Raw genomic sequence first — 13,567 nt, 5'->3', positions numbered from 1 at the left:
CAGCCTGTCCCTGGTAGTGAGTTGGTGTGACAGCTACCCCTAACCTGTGGGATGTAGTTTTCTGGGATTTTCAGTCAACCACAGGGATTGGCAAACTTCTCCATAAAAGGCCAGAAAAGCCATTTTAGGCTTCGTGGGCCAAGAGACAGAATGGAGAATACGACATAGATATTTTATATAAGTATGTGTGAAGCAATGTTGACAAAGGTTTTGACCAAACCTAAAATAGAATACTGATTTTTTAAATAATAGATGTCTGTTGAAAAGCATGGATTTTTTCTTTTTTTTTTCTGGGCAGGATACCATCTTGCTTAATTAGGTTCAGTGTCCGTGTTCCCTGTCATCAAAATTTTCACTTGTACAAAGCAGTACTAGTTCATGGGCTGGATTTGGCTGACCCTTAATCTAACACAAAGGCGTGGGTAAATCTGGGTGGGCTCCACCTATGTTTCTGTAGACCAGATTTTTCTGTACATGAATTTCCTGCAAATAGATCTTGCTATGATGAAATAATATACAGATGGATTTAGAATTCCTATATTTGAAGTAGACTTTTGTCTTCATGGATCCTTCTCAAACAACAGACACCATCCTACGGGGAGGGGTGGAAGTTTTTGATGTCAGCAGTGGATCATTACACACACAAGAATGATGTCCAGAACTCCGGCCTTGGGGTTTACATTAGGCTGTAGCACTCAAGCTACTGTCAGAGAGAAGCTGACATTTATTATGTACACTCTTAGTCTCTTAAGACATATAGTGCTGGTTCTAAATCCTGATGATGATGACGATGACGGCCACAGTGACAAGGACAAACTGGGCAAACCATCAGCTAAAGAATAACTGGATCATGGTTTTCTTTCATCTTCATGTGTTTGTGGCCTCAGTAGAGGCTCGGGAGGGTCCAGAAGCAGAATCCACTCTCAGCCTAAAGAGGCGGGGATAGGGAGGACCCAGCCTCTTAAAGCTCACTGGGGCAGTCAAGTGAGATGGAACCCAACTAAGAAAAGAAGGGAATGTACATGGAGTGAGCCTCTCCTATGGCTGGGACATGGTGGGAACTGATATACTTAAAAGCTCATTTTATTTTTTTCTGAATTGAGGCTGTTCTTTTGGTTGGTCATAACTAGTTTTTTCCCCTATTCAGATCCTGTGGTTGCGGGGAGGGGGTGGGAAAGGGCTCAGATGGGGTGGGAAATGGTGGACCTTTATTGCTCATTTTCCTCTGAGTCACTAGCCCAGTATCTGATAATCCATTATTATTATATATATAAAATATTTTTTAGAGCAGGGACTTAAGATTTTGAAAAGTACCAATGCACAGAAAACTCTTTTGGTCCTCTGTGCCATTTAGCCATGCTGCTTTTTCTGAGCATACTTGGGTGTTCCTAATGGGAAAAGATGCCCCTGCATCCAGATGGGTCACCCCAACTAAGAACACCTGGAGTCTTAAACTGTCTTCAGGGATTTTCTGATTCCATTATCTATAGATTAAGGACCATCTGAGGTTAAGAAAAATAGATTTTGTTCTCACAAAAGCGAATTTATCCTTCAGAGATGGGTCTGAGAAGTATTGACTGTTAAGAAAGCTCTCCTCTCCGGGAGAGTGTGTTCTAAATTCTGGGGGGCCACGTAGTGTCCATGAACACAAGCCCGAGAAGAATAGCCATGATTTGCACATTTTCTTGGTAGGTTTGGGTTTGTGAAGCTGTGTCCTAAGTTCTTATTTCCTCAGGTCCTTTGTCTTCACCCGGGGAGAGGTAAGGCCTCTTTAGATCAGGATCCTTGCCCTTTTGTGATTTTGTCTTATGATCTGGACAAAAAGAATGTGTGTCAAAGTAGAAAACTGTGAGGATATCGGCAGACTCCTACTTCGTGATGTATTTTTATAAAATACTCTGTTAATAGATTTGCCACATGATAACATGAAGTAACTTAGAATCACTATATTTAAAGATATTTAGAGCAAGATTTAAAGACACACAGGATGTCTAGGTACACCTGATGGCATTTATCACTAGTCTCCTTCCATAATGTAGCCTGGCAATCCATACACTGTTATTCGTGCTCTAACCTGGCGGGCTGATGTTACTCAGGTATTCCCTCTTTCCCCCAAACTTTCTCCCCCCACTTTTTTTTTTTAACCTCCATAAACTTGATGATTGTTTCCTCTCCTTGCCTTTTGCCTGGCTATATCCCATTTACCTATTAAAGCCCCATCTTAGACTCAACCTTCTTTCTCAGCCACCTTTCCCTTCTTTAACTGTTCCTTCAACCCTCATGTTACAGGCCAGAGTAAATTATTCCTTTTGTCCTCTTAGGATAATTGCCTTTATTTTGTACACTTTTCATTCTGTTTATATTTTAATTCATTTCTTTTGTTTTCCCCTTCTTTTATATTTCCCATACCCCATTGACTCATTCTAATACAGGTGCACATAAATTCTGAATATCATGAGTGTATTAAAGAGAAGGATTAGGTATTAGTTAAAATTTTTGTCCTAATACTATGTACTCTGAATACATGCCTTTGATTTAAAATTTTTTTTCCCTTCATACTTGCATTGCCTCTGCTAGTTTCTTTGAAACCTTTCCTATTGTTGTCTCTAATTAATTTACATCAAATGCTGTGCTTAGCTTTAATCTTCAGCATGTCCTCATCTCTACTGTTTCTCCTCCTTCCCTCTTTTCTTTTTTGTACTGCTGGTTAGTCTCTGAACCACGTTACTGCTTTGAAAATGACTGAAATTCTTCCTTGGCTGGAACTTACCTTTTTATGTAATGGCATATTTTAAATACACACACTGGTATATTTTTCAAAAAATGCAACAGTTTGTGAACTGGAAGGATAAAATGCTTTTCCTAAAGATGTAATGGTGGTTACCAGTTTCCCAAATGCCATTCTGTTTCTCTAACTTTGTAGACCCTGCCAATACCTGGGTAGCCCCAAGCTCACTCTTTCTTAGCCATCTTGGGCAGTGGATGAACTGCCACACAGGCTACTAGCATGAATGATGATGAAGTAGTCCATTATTGGCACAGAGTGCATTTAAAAACATTCCCCAAAGTAAGAGGGACTAACTCAAGCTCATTAAAAAATGTGATTGTTCCAAGAAAAAGAGAAGTCATCTTACGCCCAGCATGGGGTTGAACAGGAGCTGCTTGGCATGGTTACGAGGGAATATCTTCCGAATTCAGCCTCCTCCTTGGTCTTTTTCTTTGGGCAACAAAAGCCTTACCAGGCAATAACTAGCTTTATTGATGCATGAGTTATTCTGTCCTTCAGAACAGATGTTGCATCGCAGGAGACCATCATTCAAAGAGCAATTTTAAATATTTGAATTGCACCACAGAATCATAAATTATTAACATGACTCCATGTTGTGATTCTGAAATGTAAAGATGGGGAATGAGAAAAAAATACTGAAGCAGAGAGAAATTTAAATGGTGTAATGCCAAAGTTACCCAAACACAAAAGGAGCATCCTGTTATGAGAGATGATTAAATCAGAAACCAAATGTTACTCCATTGGAGTTTTTTCTTTACTTACAAAATCATACTTTCATAACTCAGTCCCATGAAAGAATTTCTTTCAACTGTGTGGATGTTGATATTATCTTGAATGTCTCTAGAAGAAAGTACAGATATATTAGGTCTTTATGCCAGCTCCACTCCTATAACCTCCACACACTTAGCTTCCTGGGCAAGATATGGTCTTTAGCTGAGGCAGTGTTGGAACGGTTAGTGTTCTGAAAGATGATGAGTTCAAAGTTAGGGAAATAAATGACATTGAGTTTATCTTCAGTATATCTGTTCCTAAAAATGAAATTGCTGATAGTTTCTCCTCTTCTCTTGTGTCTGGACATTTTCGTAGCTAATTTCACTGTGTTAAGATTCTGATACGTTCCTTTATTATCCTTGCCTGCTCACTGTGACAAAGCCAATAACACTGACCTTTTACCTACATATGGAACTTTTCCATTCATTGTACTTGGACCTTCAGCTTCTTCCCATTTCAGTCCCCCTATTCCAGCCAGTTTACTTCCTTCTGTTCCCCTTGGGTCACAGAAAAGTTGTATCATTGACTTTTCTCTTCCTGAATGGAGGGATGGAGAAAATTTTTTTTTTTTTAATTTTTTTTAGATTATGTCCCTCATGCTCCCATCAAGCTTCCCTGTGGTCAGATTTAACAAATACACTGTATATAGGAATAGTAAACTGCCTAGAACAATTTGAGAAATGTTGAGAGATCTTTTTCTCTCCCTCTCCCTCTCCCCTTTCTTCCCCCTTTTCCTTAGCTCTCTATACCCCTTCCTTACCATTTCCTTTTGGGTCTGTCCAGATTCTTACACTCTCACTATTGAAAGTAAACTTGGCGTTACACACTGCCTTTTTCCCTCCTCTTTGAAAAAGCAGATGTCTTAAGAAAAGGCAAATAGATTATCTTGCTAACAGTGTGAACTTGTCAGCTGGTTTCTTTATGCCCAGGGTAGTATGAGAATTCAGGAGGAAAGAGGTGAGGGTGGTGCAAGTCTGGGATGAGGGAGGGAGGTATATAAAGCACTGAGTGGTGAAGAAAGGAGACCCCTCTGTTGATAATGGTCATTTTGAGGAGGCTGCTGTCTGCAAACTGAGCTTGGCTTTCGGTAAAACCCAAGGATCCTTCCTGTTTGCCTTCCTTCCTCCTCTGCTTACCCAGAGTGACCTACTTGGAGGATCTACATCAAACAATGCATATAACAGGCCCTGAGGCCATTGGGCAAGACATATACTGAGTAGGTCAACTCTCAAGGAAAAACTTACAGTAGAACCTTTTGGAGAGATTGAATCTTGTGAACAGCTGGCAAGTGCTTAATACCTGTGTTGGATATTAACCTGGAGAGAGAGAAAATTAAAATGAGGAAAAAATGATCCTGGCTATCTTAACAATTGCTATGGTATACTGATTCCTTAGAGAAAAGAAACTTACACTTCAGACACAATGCACAAAACTTTTTTTTCTTTTTCTTTTTCTCTTTTTTTAAGATATGGTGGGTATTGAGGGCGCGTATTGCATGGAGCACTGGGTGTGGTGCATAAACAATGAATCTTGGAACACTGAGGGGAAAAAAAAAGATAACACGATCCAAAAGTGAATTGTGACTAGATAACGAAATGTTCCTAAATTATCGCTTGTTCCCTGCCTTCTCATAGTCTTTGGAAAACTGCCCCTTCCCCAATCCAAGTGATTCTGTTGAGATTAGAGCATGGGGTTCCATGTGCTCTGACCCCAGAATATGCATGTAACCTAATTCTGGTGAATTAGGCTGTCTCCTGGGAAGTGGTTAGAAGTTGGTTAGAGCTGAGTCCATTGATGCCATCATCCTTAGGAGATAGTCCATACATTTCTATAGCTGAAATGTCCAGAGCTATAATGGATCCTTCCCAAGGTCTGCTTATCTTCATCTGGGTTCCCCAGGAAGCAGAGACTGAGATGAAGCCCGGCCTGTAGATGGTATCTTTGATAATGAGTTTAGAGAGTTTGTGACATCAGTAATGAAACGGGGAAGAAATTTATCAATACAAAGATAAGTTGTTGAGTTGGCCACTGCGACTGGTTACTGGTCCTTAATGCCAAAGACTTGATTTAGGAGGCTATCAAAATGGATCTCAGAACTGTTGCTCTGAATGGGAAAGAAGAGGAAACATTCATTCATGGACTACTATTCCTATTGGTCAGATGTGTCCCCATGGGGTTAACTCCCTACTTACGGCTTACGTGCTGCATGAGTGCCCAGTGAGTGAGGAGACCCAGCACAGGAAATGAGAGGTCTGCAAGGCTGGGCCAGGTGATGTCCAGTTGCACCTGTCTTCAGCTGATTGAAATTTGCTGCTACAGCAATGGTGAAGATTTTCAAGGCACATGAGAGTTTCCCTCTAGTGAGTTATTCAGAATCCTAATAACTCCTCACAACCATTTTTCTTCTCTATGTGGTTTACTTAAGCCAGAGTTGGTCTTGATCACTTGCAATCTAAAGAATGTTCCATGGTACAAGTGAACAATGTGAAGGTTCATGTGTCCTTTTGGGTTTATGACTCTAGAGTAGACTGTGCTATCTTTGCTTCTATATTCAGAGTCAGTGAATTCTGCCTATGGCTTCTCTAATGGTTCTCAGATTTTGTTCCCTCTTGGTTCTCAATGATCCACATAGAATCCATCTTGGTCAATTCTTTTGATTACTCAGCAGCCCTTGATTTGGTCCTCCTCTGTTTTGATCATTTCTGTTCCTATAATTTTGCCTCTTCCAAAATGTTACAGCAATGCAATTATGTATTATGCAACTTCTTGAATCTGACTGCTTTCACACAGTTTAATGCATTTGACAGTCTTCCATCATGTTGTATGTATCAATAGTTCATTGTTTTTTTATTGCTGAGCGGTATTCCATTGTATGGACACACCAGAGCAGACCCATTCACCAATTGAAGGACATGTAGTTTGTTAACCATTTTTGTAATAATTTAAAAAACTGCTTTAAACATTTGTGGTGGTGATGGTGGTGTGTAAGCATGTGTAAATGCATGTGTGTGTGCATATGAGAAGAAGAGAGAGAACATTTTTTTATCTTGTGTGAATACCTATGAGTAGGATTGCTGGGTTATATGGTAAATGTATGTTTAACTTTATTAGAAAGTGCTGAACTGTTTTCCAAAGTGACTGCACCATTATGCATTGCCATCAGCAATGTATGAGTGTTCTAGTTGTTTCACATCCCTGGTTATGTAAAAAAAACTCTTTGAATATAAAAGTAATACATGTTTATTGTCAGAATTACAGAAAGTATGGGAATATTTACAGAAGAAAGTAAAATCACCTTTAGTTTGTCTACCCAGATACAGTTTCTGCTAATACTGGGGGTTTGATGTTTCTACCAAAACAAATGGCTTTCATAGTTGCTTTCCAAATCTCTGAGATTCTACTCATTCTAAACAGAAACATTGCCATAAATAAGTATATACTAGCTTGACACAGTCCTATTGCCCATTTGTTATTTAATCATATCAGTCTTCTGCTATTTTTAGATCTCTTCTCGTGTGTCTAAATACTATTCCCTTAATGAGATACCATAGCAAGGACCATATTTAATATTCTCTGATAATCTATACGACTATGTTCAGATTTTGAATGTAGTATGTGAACATAAAATATTGAGTTAATTGGTTGATGTTTCTAAAACATTGCTTGAATCTGTCACCAAGAAAAAATAAAAATTATTCAGTTAATTTATTTGTCTAGTGTCACTGCTACCTAGAGTAATTAATCTTTTTTTTTAAATTAATTAATTTATTTTTTATAAACATATATTTATTTTTTCCCCAGGGGTACAGGTCTGTGAATCTCCAGGTTTACACACTTCACAGCACTCACCATAGCTAGAGTAATTAATCTTAAACTGACACAGGGAAGTCTTGAGGCCAGGAATCTGTAGAACCTACGTGCCAACTCTGTCATGAACTAGACATAATGTGTTTCATCTCTCTAGCCTGGAAAAGATGTGGAGTGCATGAATATCAAGGTAGACATTCTATCAGACACCTTTGTGCTCTGCTTCACATCCTCTTGGTCCATCTTTTACTCTAGCTGTTACCATAGCAACTAGTTACATAACAGATTAACTTGGCAAATACTGGTTGGAGTTATACTGATTGTCTCATTTTCTGCCTTGGACTTCTCTGCCACATCTGAGTGGGGTGCTCAAATGAATCTGCTTTACCATTCAGAGGCATGTACAAATCAGGCAGTGCAAGGAGGTTAAGGCACCATAGGGTGACTTTTGACTAGTGATCAACTCCTCTCTTCCATTCTTTGGGTGAAGAATTCTGAATATATCCTAAATGACACTTAAGAGGGACTCTAGCATGACTGGACCCCATTTACTGGTGGTGGTGAGCTGATGATAAATTCCTGAGGTGGCTCTCCCTCTTTGTTTTCTTCTCTCTAGTCATTCAACCGCTTTCTCTGGGTTGGAGTATAAAAATAAATTACTCCCATGTAAGTCCTTCCTCAGACATGTTTTAGAGTGCCTAGGCTAAGACAAATACCAGCTTGTACTGAATCTTGCATTTATATAGATTCCCTGATGGTTGCTATTACCCTTTATTCTGCAAACCTGTCTTCAGTTGCAGCCTAGCCTGCTCTGTTTCTCTTTCTTCCCTTACTGTAAAGTTTCTAGAAAGAGTTGTCTGTATCTGTTGTCTTCATTTTCTTCTATCCCATTCCCCTCAGCTTCCTTCCAAGTTTCTTCATGGAATGTCTCTCCACCAAAACTACTTTGTTATGTGCCAAATGCACCAATCCATAACCAATAAATCTAATGAGCAATTTAAATTCTTTTTTAAACATCTTTTAGGAGAATTCAGTACTTTTCCCCTTTCTTGTTAGTTTCTGTCATTTTGCACTCTTCTGTTGTTTCTCTTACTTCTTTTTATTTTCTTTTTGCCCCCCACCCCGTTACTCCAAGCCTTTTGCCTTTTTTCTTTATAATCTTGCTGGGAAGATCTCCTTTCCCATTGCTTTAAGCACTACCAGTATGTTGACGACTCTTAGGTTCATACTTGACTTCTGACTGCTCTAGTCTATCTCTAATTAGAGTTTCTTTATATATTCTTCTGAATGCATAGAAAACTACATTTTTTTCCCTCTTCACTTCGACCAAACTGTTCCTCCTCAGTTCTTCCTCCTAAATAGCACTACCATCTATCAATTGTGTGTTACAAATGTGACAGTTAAACTTGGCTTCTTCACCCTCACTCACCAATATCAATACACCTCAAAATCCTCTTTGACTCCATTTTCGAAAGATTTCCTCATTCCGTACAATTTCTTCCAACACTACTGATGCCATTATAAAATTAGCACTTCTTACTCTTCAGACCCCATCTCATGCCATCTTCCCCCTGCCCTAGAGCATCTGTGGCTCTCACTCATTGCCTCAGATACACTAAATTGGCATTCGCACATGCTTTATAAGGAAAGCTTACCACCCACACCTTGCTTGGTCCCTCTCAACTGATGCTTCAGGGGTCAGCTGCAAATGTCATTTTCCAGTGAAGAACTCCCCAACTGCCAGTTTAAATTAAGGCCTCTGATTTATTCCCAGTATAATCATGTCTTTTTTAGCATTTTTCTTTTTAGCACATCAAAATTCTAAAGTATACACTTTGTGTTTATTCAGTATCAGTTTCTTCAACTAGATTGTGAATGGCATGAGTGCAAAAATCATGTTTTTCCTGAAAATTCAGTGTTGGCACAGTGGTTGGCACATATAATATGCTTGATGTTATTCAGGCCAGGCAATGTGCTATGTGCTATTTAGAGATGAGCATAGAAAAGGAATCATTCACTACCTGTGTTCATCACACCTGATGGATTTGACATAATATAGATAGTAACCTGGCTCTCTCTCTCTTAATGAATGATTATGACTTTTACAGCATTGAAAGAGGGAAGTTTTTTGATTGTCAGTCAGAATGGTACGTTATTTAATATCAGTAGCATGAGCTTCTGAAGCCACAAAACTTACGGAATATCTATAAATGTCTATAGTGGCACATTGAAATCTTTGGTTTTTATAGAAAACACACAGCAAAATGGTTCAAATTATTCCAGTAGTGCTAGGTTTAAGACGCTTAAGAAGATCTAGTGACCATCTAGTGAGATGGATTATTGGTGATAAGTTTATAGCTAAGACTCTCCATAACCTCAAGATAACTCAGGAAATGGAGTTCGGATGAACACTTAGTTTTCAATTCATTTTTCCCCTTTGATCAATAAATTCATGTCTGATGGAGGCTGGAAGTGGGTAATAACCCAGGAGCTCTATGTCTCAATGGGTTTGCTTTGGTCAAATGACTGTTGGCTGCAGAATTATTTTGATTCACTCAACTGTGGTTTATCTTCAAAAACAGGAAAGGCTTGAGGGTAAAATGTCAGCAAATTTAAGTTCTGCAAAAGGATTTTCTAAAGAAAACTTCCAGTTAGCCCTCTCAACAGCAAGTTGCATATCTGAGTTGGTGTTAACAACTTTCCTGCTGAACTGTCACTAATGTTTAGGTTAATGGAAATGGGCTCCACTTCTGTTGGGGTGACCTTAGTGAGGTTCCTTCTATTGCTGGGAATAATTCCCACTGTGTTCTGCCACATAACAAGATAATGCACTTGCCTTGTAGTATATATGCTGCCGAAGCAAGTGCTATACTTGCCTTTTATGGACAGGTGACCCCACAGCTCTGAGGCTCATCATTGTCAACGTTGTTAGTGTTTTTATTAATCTTCAAAAGTTCTCGTGATTTGTTGTCTCCAAAACTGTGTGTGTTCTTACTTGTATTGCTTTGGACCATATGCCTTCCTTCCATACAGCCTCCATCCCATCCAAGAGAGGATACTGAAGACCATCCCCCACCTTCAGAAAATGAGTTTGGGTTAGTACAGATGAAATACTCAGCCTGGTGTAGTGCAAACTCTATGTTATTTATTGAGTATGATGAAATACTCAGCCTGGTGTAGTGCAAACTCTATGTTATTGAGTGTCTTAAGAATTCAGAGAAGGGGAGAACAATGTGGGTTGGGAGAGTCGGGGCAGGCTTCTTGTAGAAAGAAAAAAAAAAACCAGATTTCTGAGTCCATATAGAGCTTTATTGGCCTGAATGAGAGAAGTGAATGCATATGGCTCATTCACGGGAGGACCATGGGGGAACAGAGAAAGATGGAACTGAAAGGTAAGGAGGAGGTAGTATGCTAAGGATTTTACAACTATGTAGGGGAATGTGGACTTGATGGGTAAGTGACTGGAAATCACTTTAAGGTGCTTAAAGGTGAAGTATGACTTGAGGGTTCTCTGAGCAGAGGTAGCCCATGTTTTTACCATCCCATAACACTGGGCTTTGTAGTGGTGGTTTGGTCAGGACAAACCGAGTGGTGGTTGAGACCCTACTGCATAACCGAACTGAGAAAAGTCAGGAAAGAAGGACCCTCTTCATCACACATGCTGGCCAAGAAGGCTATTCTTTATCTGTATTTTACCCGAAATCCACTATGGCAGGGAATGATCAATTCTGAGACTGTGCGAATCAGCTCTTTTAACCTGTGAACAGAGGCTGAAATAGAGTTCATTCTAGGGACTGGAGGGCCCATTGAGATGCTTTAGGCAGATTTGAGTTAGGAAGGGTATACTGCTGATTATGGGTTTAGGTTAGGGGTCTATAATTTTTGCACATTTCCTAGAAGCTAAAGCTGAGTGTTTGAACTTGAACTCCTTTTTTCTACTTTCTAATTGGTTTCCCATGATAAGGAATTTGTTTGCACCTAATTGAGTCTTTTTTTTTTTCTTTTTACATATGTAATTATATTATTTAGTCTCCCAGATAAAACGAACTTCTTCCTCCTGACTACTCTGGGAGAAGATAGTTATCTGATAACAGATAAGCAGGAGAGTAATGTGCTTGGTTAATACATGAAAAGACTTCTTACCTTGGGCTCACTGATAGGAGATTTCTATTTATTGCAGAGTCTTACCAATTGAGAATTTGCATCTTTACATACGTCACCATTATATAAGATGCTAGTTAGCTAACGTGTACTGGATTGATTAGGTGTAGAATTCCACAATCTTGGAGTTAGATGGCAGTGTGTAAGAAGCTGTGGTACAACGAAAAAGGGCTTGTACTTAAGATTAGGGACCCTGGACTTGAATGCCTTTCCTCTTACCATCTGGACAATACTGAGTAGTTTAGTTGATTTTTCAGAGCCTCAGTTTCTCTGTACAATAACTTTGTGTAGGGAATTATAAGAGATAGTGGAGAGCCTGGTTTCCTGCTCCCCTGTCTTATAACATCAAAACTGGATCCATTAAACTCATACTTGGCTTAAATTCCCCTCAGTCTCCATGGAAAATAGACTAAGTAATTCAGGATGGGTGGTGGTGGTGGAGAATTTATGAGCCTAACATCAGGATTTTAAATAGCTCAGCCCTGTTATCGTGGCTGCATATTCTTTTTTGACCTAATATCCTGTCTTAATAATCAGGCACTGGTCCTCTTCTTAGGGCAGAGAGCAAAGATTTTGAAACTAGCATCTCCAATGCTAGAGGATCTGGGTTCGAGTCCTACCTGTACCATTTCTTAAGATGTGTGGTCTTAAGAGTGTTAGTTGATGTCTCTGTGACTCTGATCCTTTGTCTTGATACTCCTTGCACGACACGTTAGCACCATATCCAGGCACTGTTCTTGGTCTTTCTCCAGCCTTCTATTCCAGTTGCACTGAGACCCTTCCTGATTTCTTGGTTCCCCTAGGACCTAGACCATGTCTTGTTTTTTTGTTTGTTTGTTTGTTTGTTTGTTTTTGCCAGTCTCTTGGGTACTGAAATGCCATTTCCACATCTGGGTCAGAGTTGTCTCTGTGGGACCTCCACAATGCCAGAGCAGACTGGTCTGATATCTGCTGCCCAAATCTCTTTGTGTTTGCAACACCAGGAAGCTCTAGCTACATTTCCCTTGTGTTTGCAACACCAGGAAGCTCTAGCTACATTTCCCAGATTCTTCTTGGTCCCTCCTCTAATTTCCTTCGACTACTTCTGATAAATGTGCCTGAATCAACTTTCTTGCGTGTCTGATTCTGTGTAGTTTCTGGGTCCTGATTATATTATCACCTAGAGGTTTGTGGGTCATCTCAAGGAAAATTACTGCAAAGAGTTGACAAAATTGAAGACTTAGTCATTTTTAACAAAAAATACAAGCGATCCAAATTGGTTATTTTCTGTGATAACAAATGACTTCAGAAATAATGCTACAGAGCAGATATTTTTAAAATTAGGCACATTTGATTTGTCTTTTTAAGGAAAAGATGATATATTAATAATGAGGGGGAAAACAATGCATTTGAAAGAAATCTATGCTATGTAGAGACCATTTGGGAAAAAAAGAATGGAAATAGTTCATTTATTGCAGAAAATGATGCATGTCATCATTAAAATTCTCATATTATACATTTTAAAAATATGGAAACACAACTTTCTCACCTGTTTGTTTTTTCATTGGGTTTTGAACACATTCACTGAAAATATAAAAATGTAATACCTTGCAGGTAGTTTGTAAAAACATCTGATTGACATTAGGGAAGAAATTTTCCTAGCTGAATGTCATAAAAACATTAGCATGAAAGTATAGGGTTGAACCACTGAGTCTGATGACTCAGAGTACTGCTGTAGGTTCGTCTTCTCTGGGATCTACTTATTTTAGTGATACTTGGTTTTCAGCTTTGACAGCCCCTGAAATCTAGTATTGATACAACCTGTGCATTGCTTTTCCAGTGTAAAACTAAGGATTAAAAAATAATGAAGCATATCCTAGGACATTGCTTTCTCTAAAATATTTTTGTTTTATTATACTTAGAGCAAAATAGGCTTTTTGTGTCATATAAAATATTATATAATGAGACAAGATGTAAAAACCTTTATTCATCTTGGTTTCATGCTTTAAAATATTTTTTGCATATATTTTGTCATGTATACATTAATACTGCAATCATATA

General features: G+C 38.9%; 1 protein-coding gene across 1 annotated transcript in view; it reads right to left on the bottom strand.

Moving 5' to 3' along the window:
- The window catches only part of FSHR (follicle stimulating hormone receptor), a 162,034-nt gene that overhangs the window by 16,857 nt on the left and 131,610 nt on the right, over positions 1–13,567 (bottom strand). The window contains exons 5-6 of the mRNA XM_032877705.1: positions 4,804–4,875; positions 3,551–3,628 (exon numbers count right to left, since the gene is read on the bottom strand). Coding sequence (XP_032733596.1) covers positions 3,551–3,628; positions 4,804–4,875 — 150 coding nt within the window. The remainder of the gene's footprint in view (positions 1–3,550; positions 3,629–4,803; positions 4,876–13,567) is intronic.

Source organism: Lontra canadensis, unplaced genomic scaffold (assembly GCF_010015895.1).
Source record: "Lontra canadensis isolate GAN:19392208 unplaced genomic scaffold, GSC_riverotter_1.0 scaffold61, whole genome shotgun sequence".
In the NCBI taxonomy this organism is placed as follows: Eukaryota; Metazoa; Chordata; class Mammalia; order Carnivora; family Mustelidae; genus Lontra; species Lontra canadensis.
This window is presented reverse-complemented; position numbering and strand designations above follow the sequence as displayed.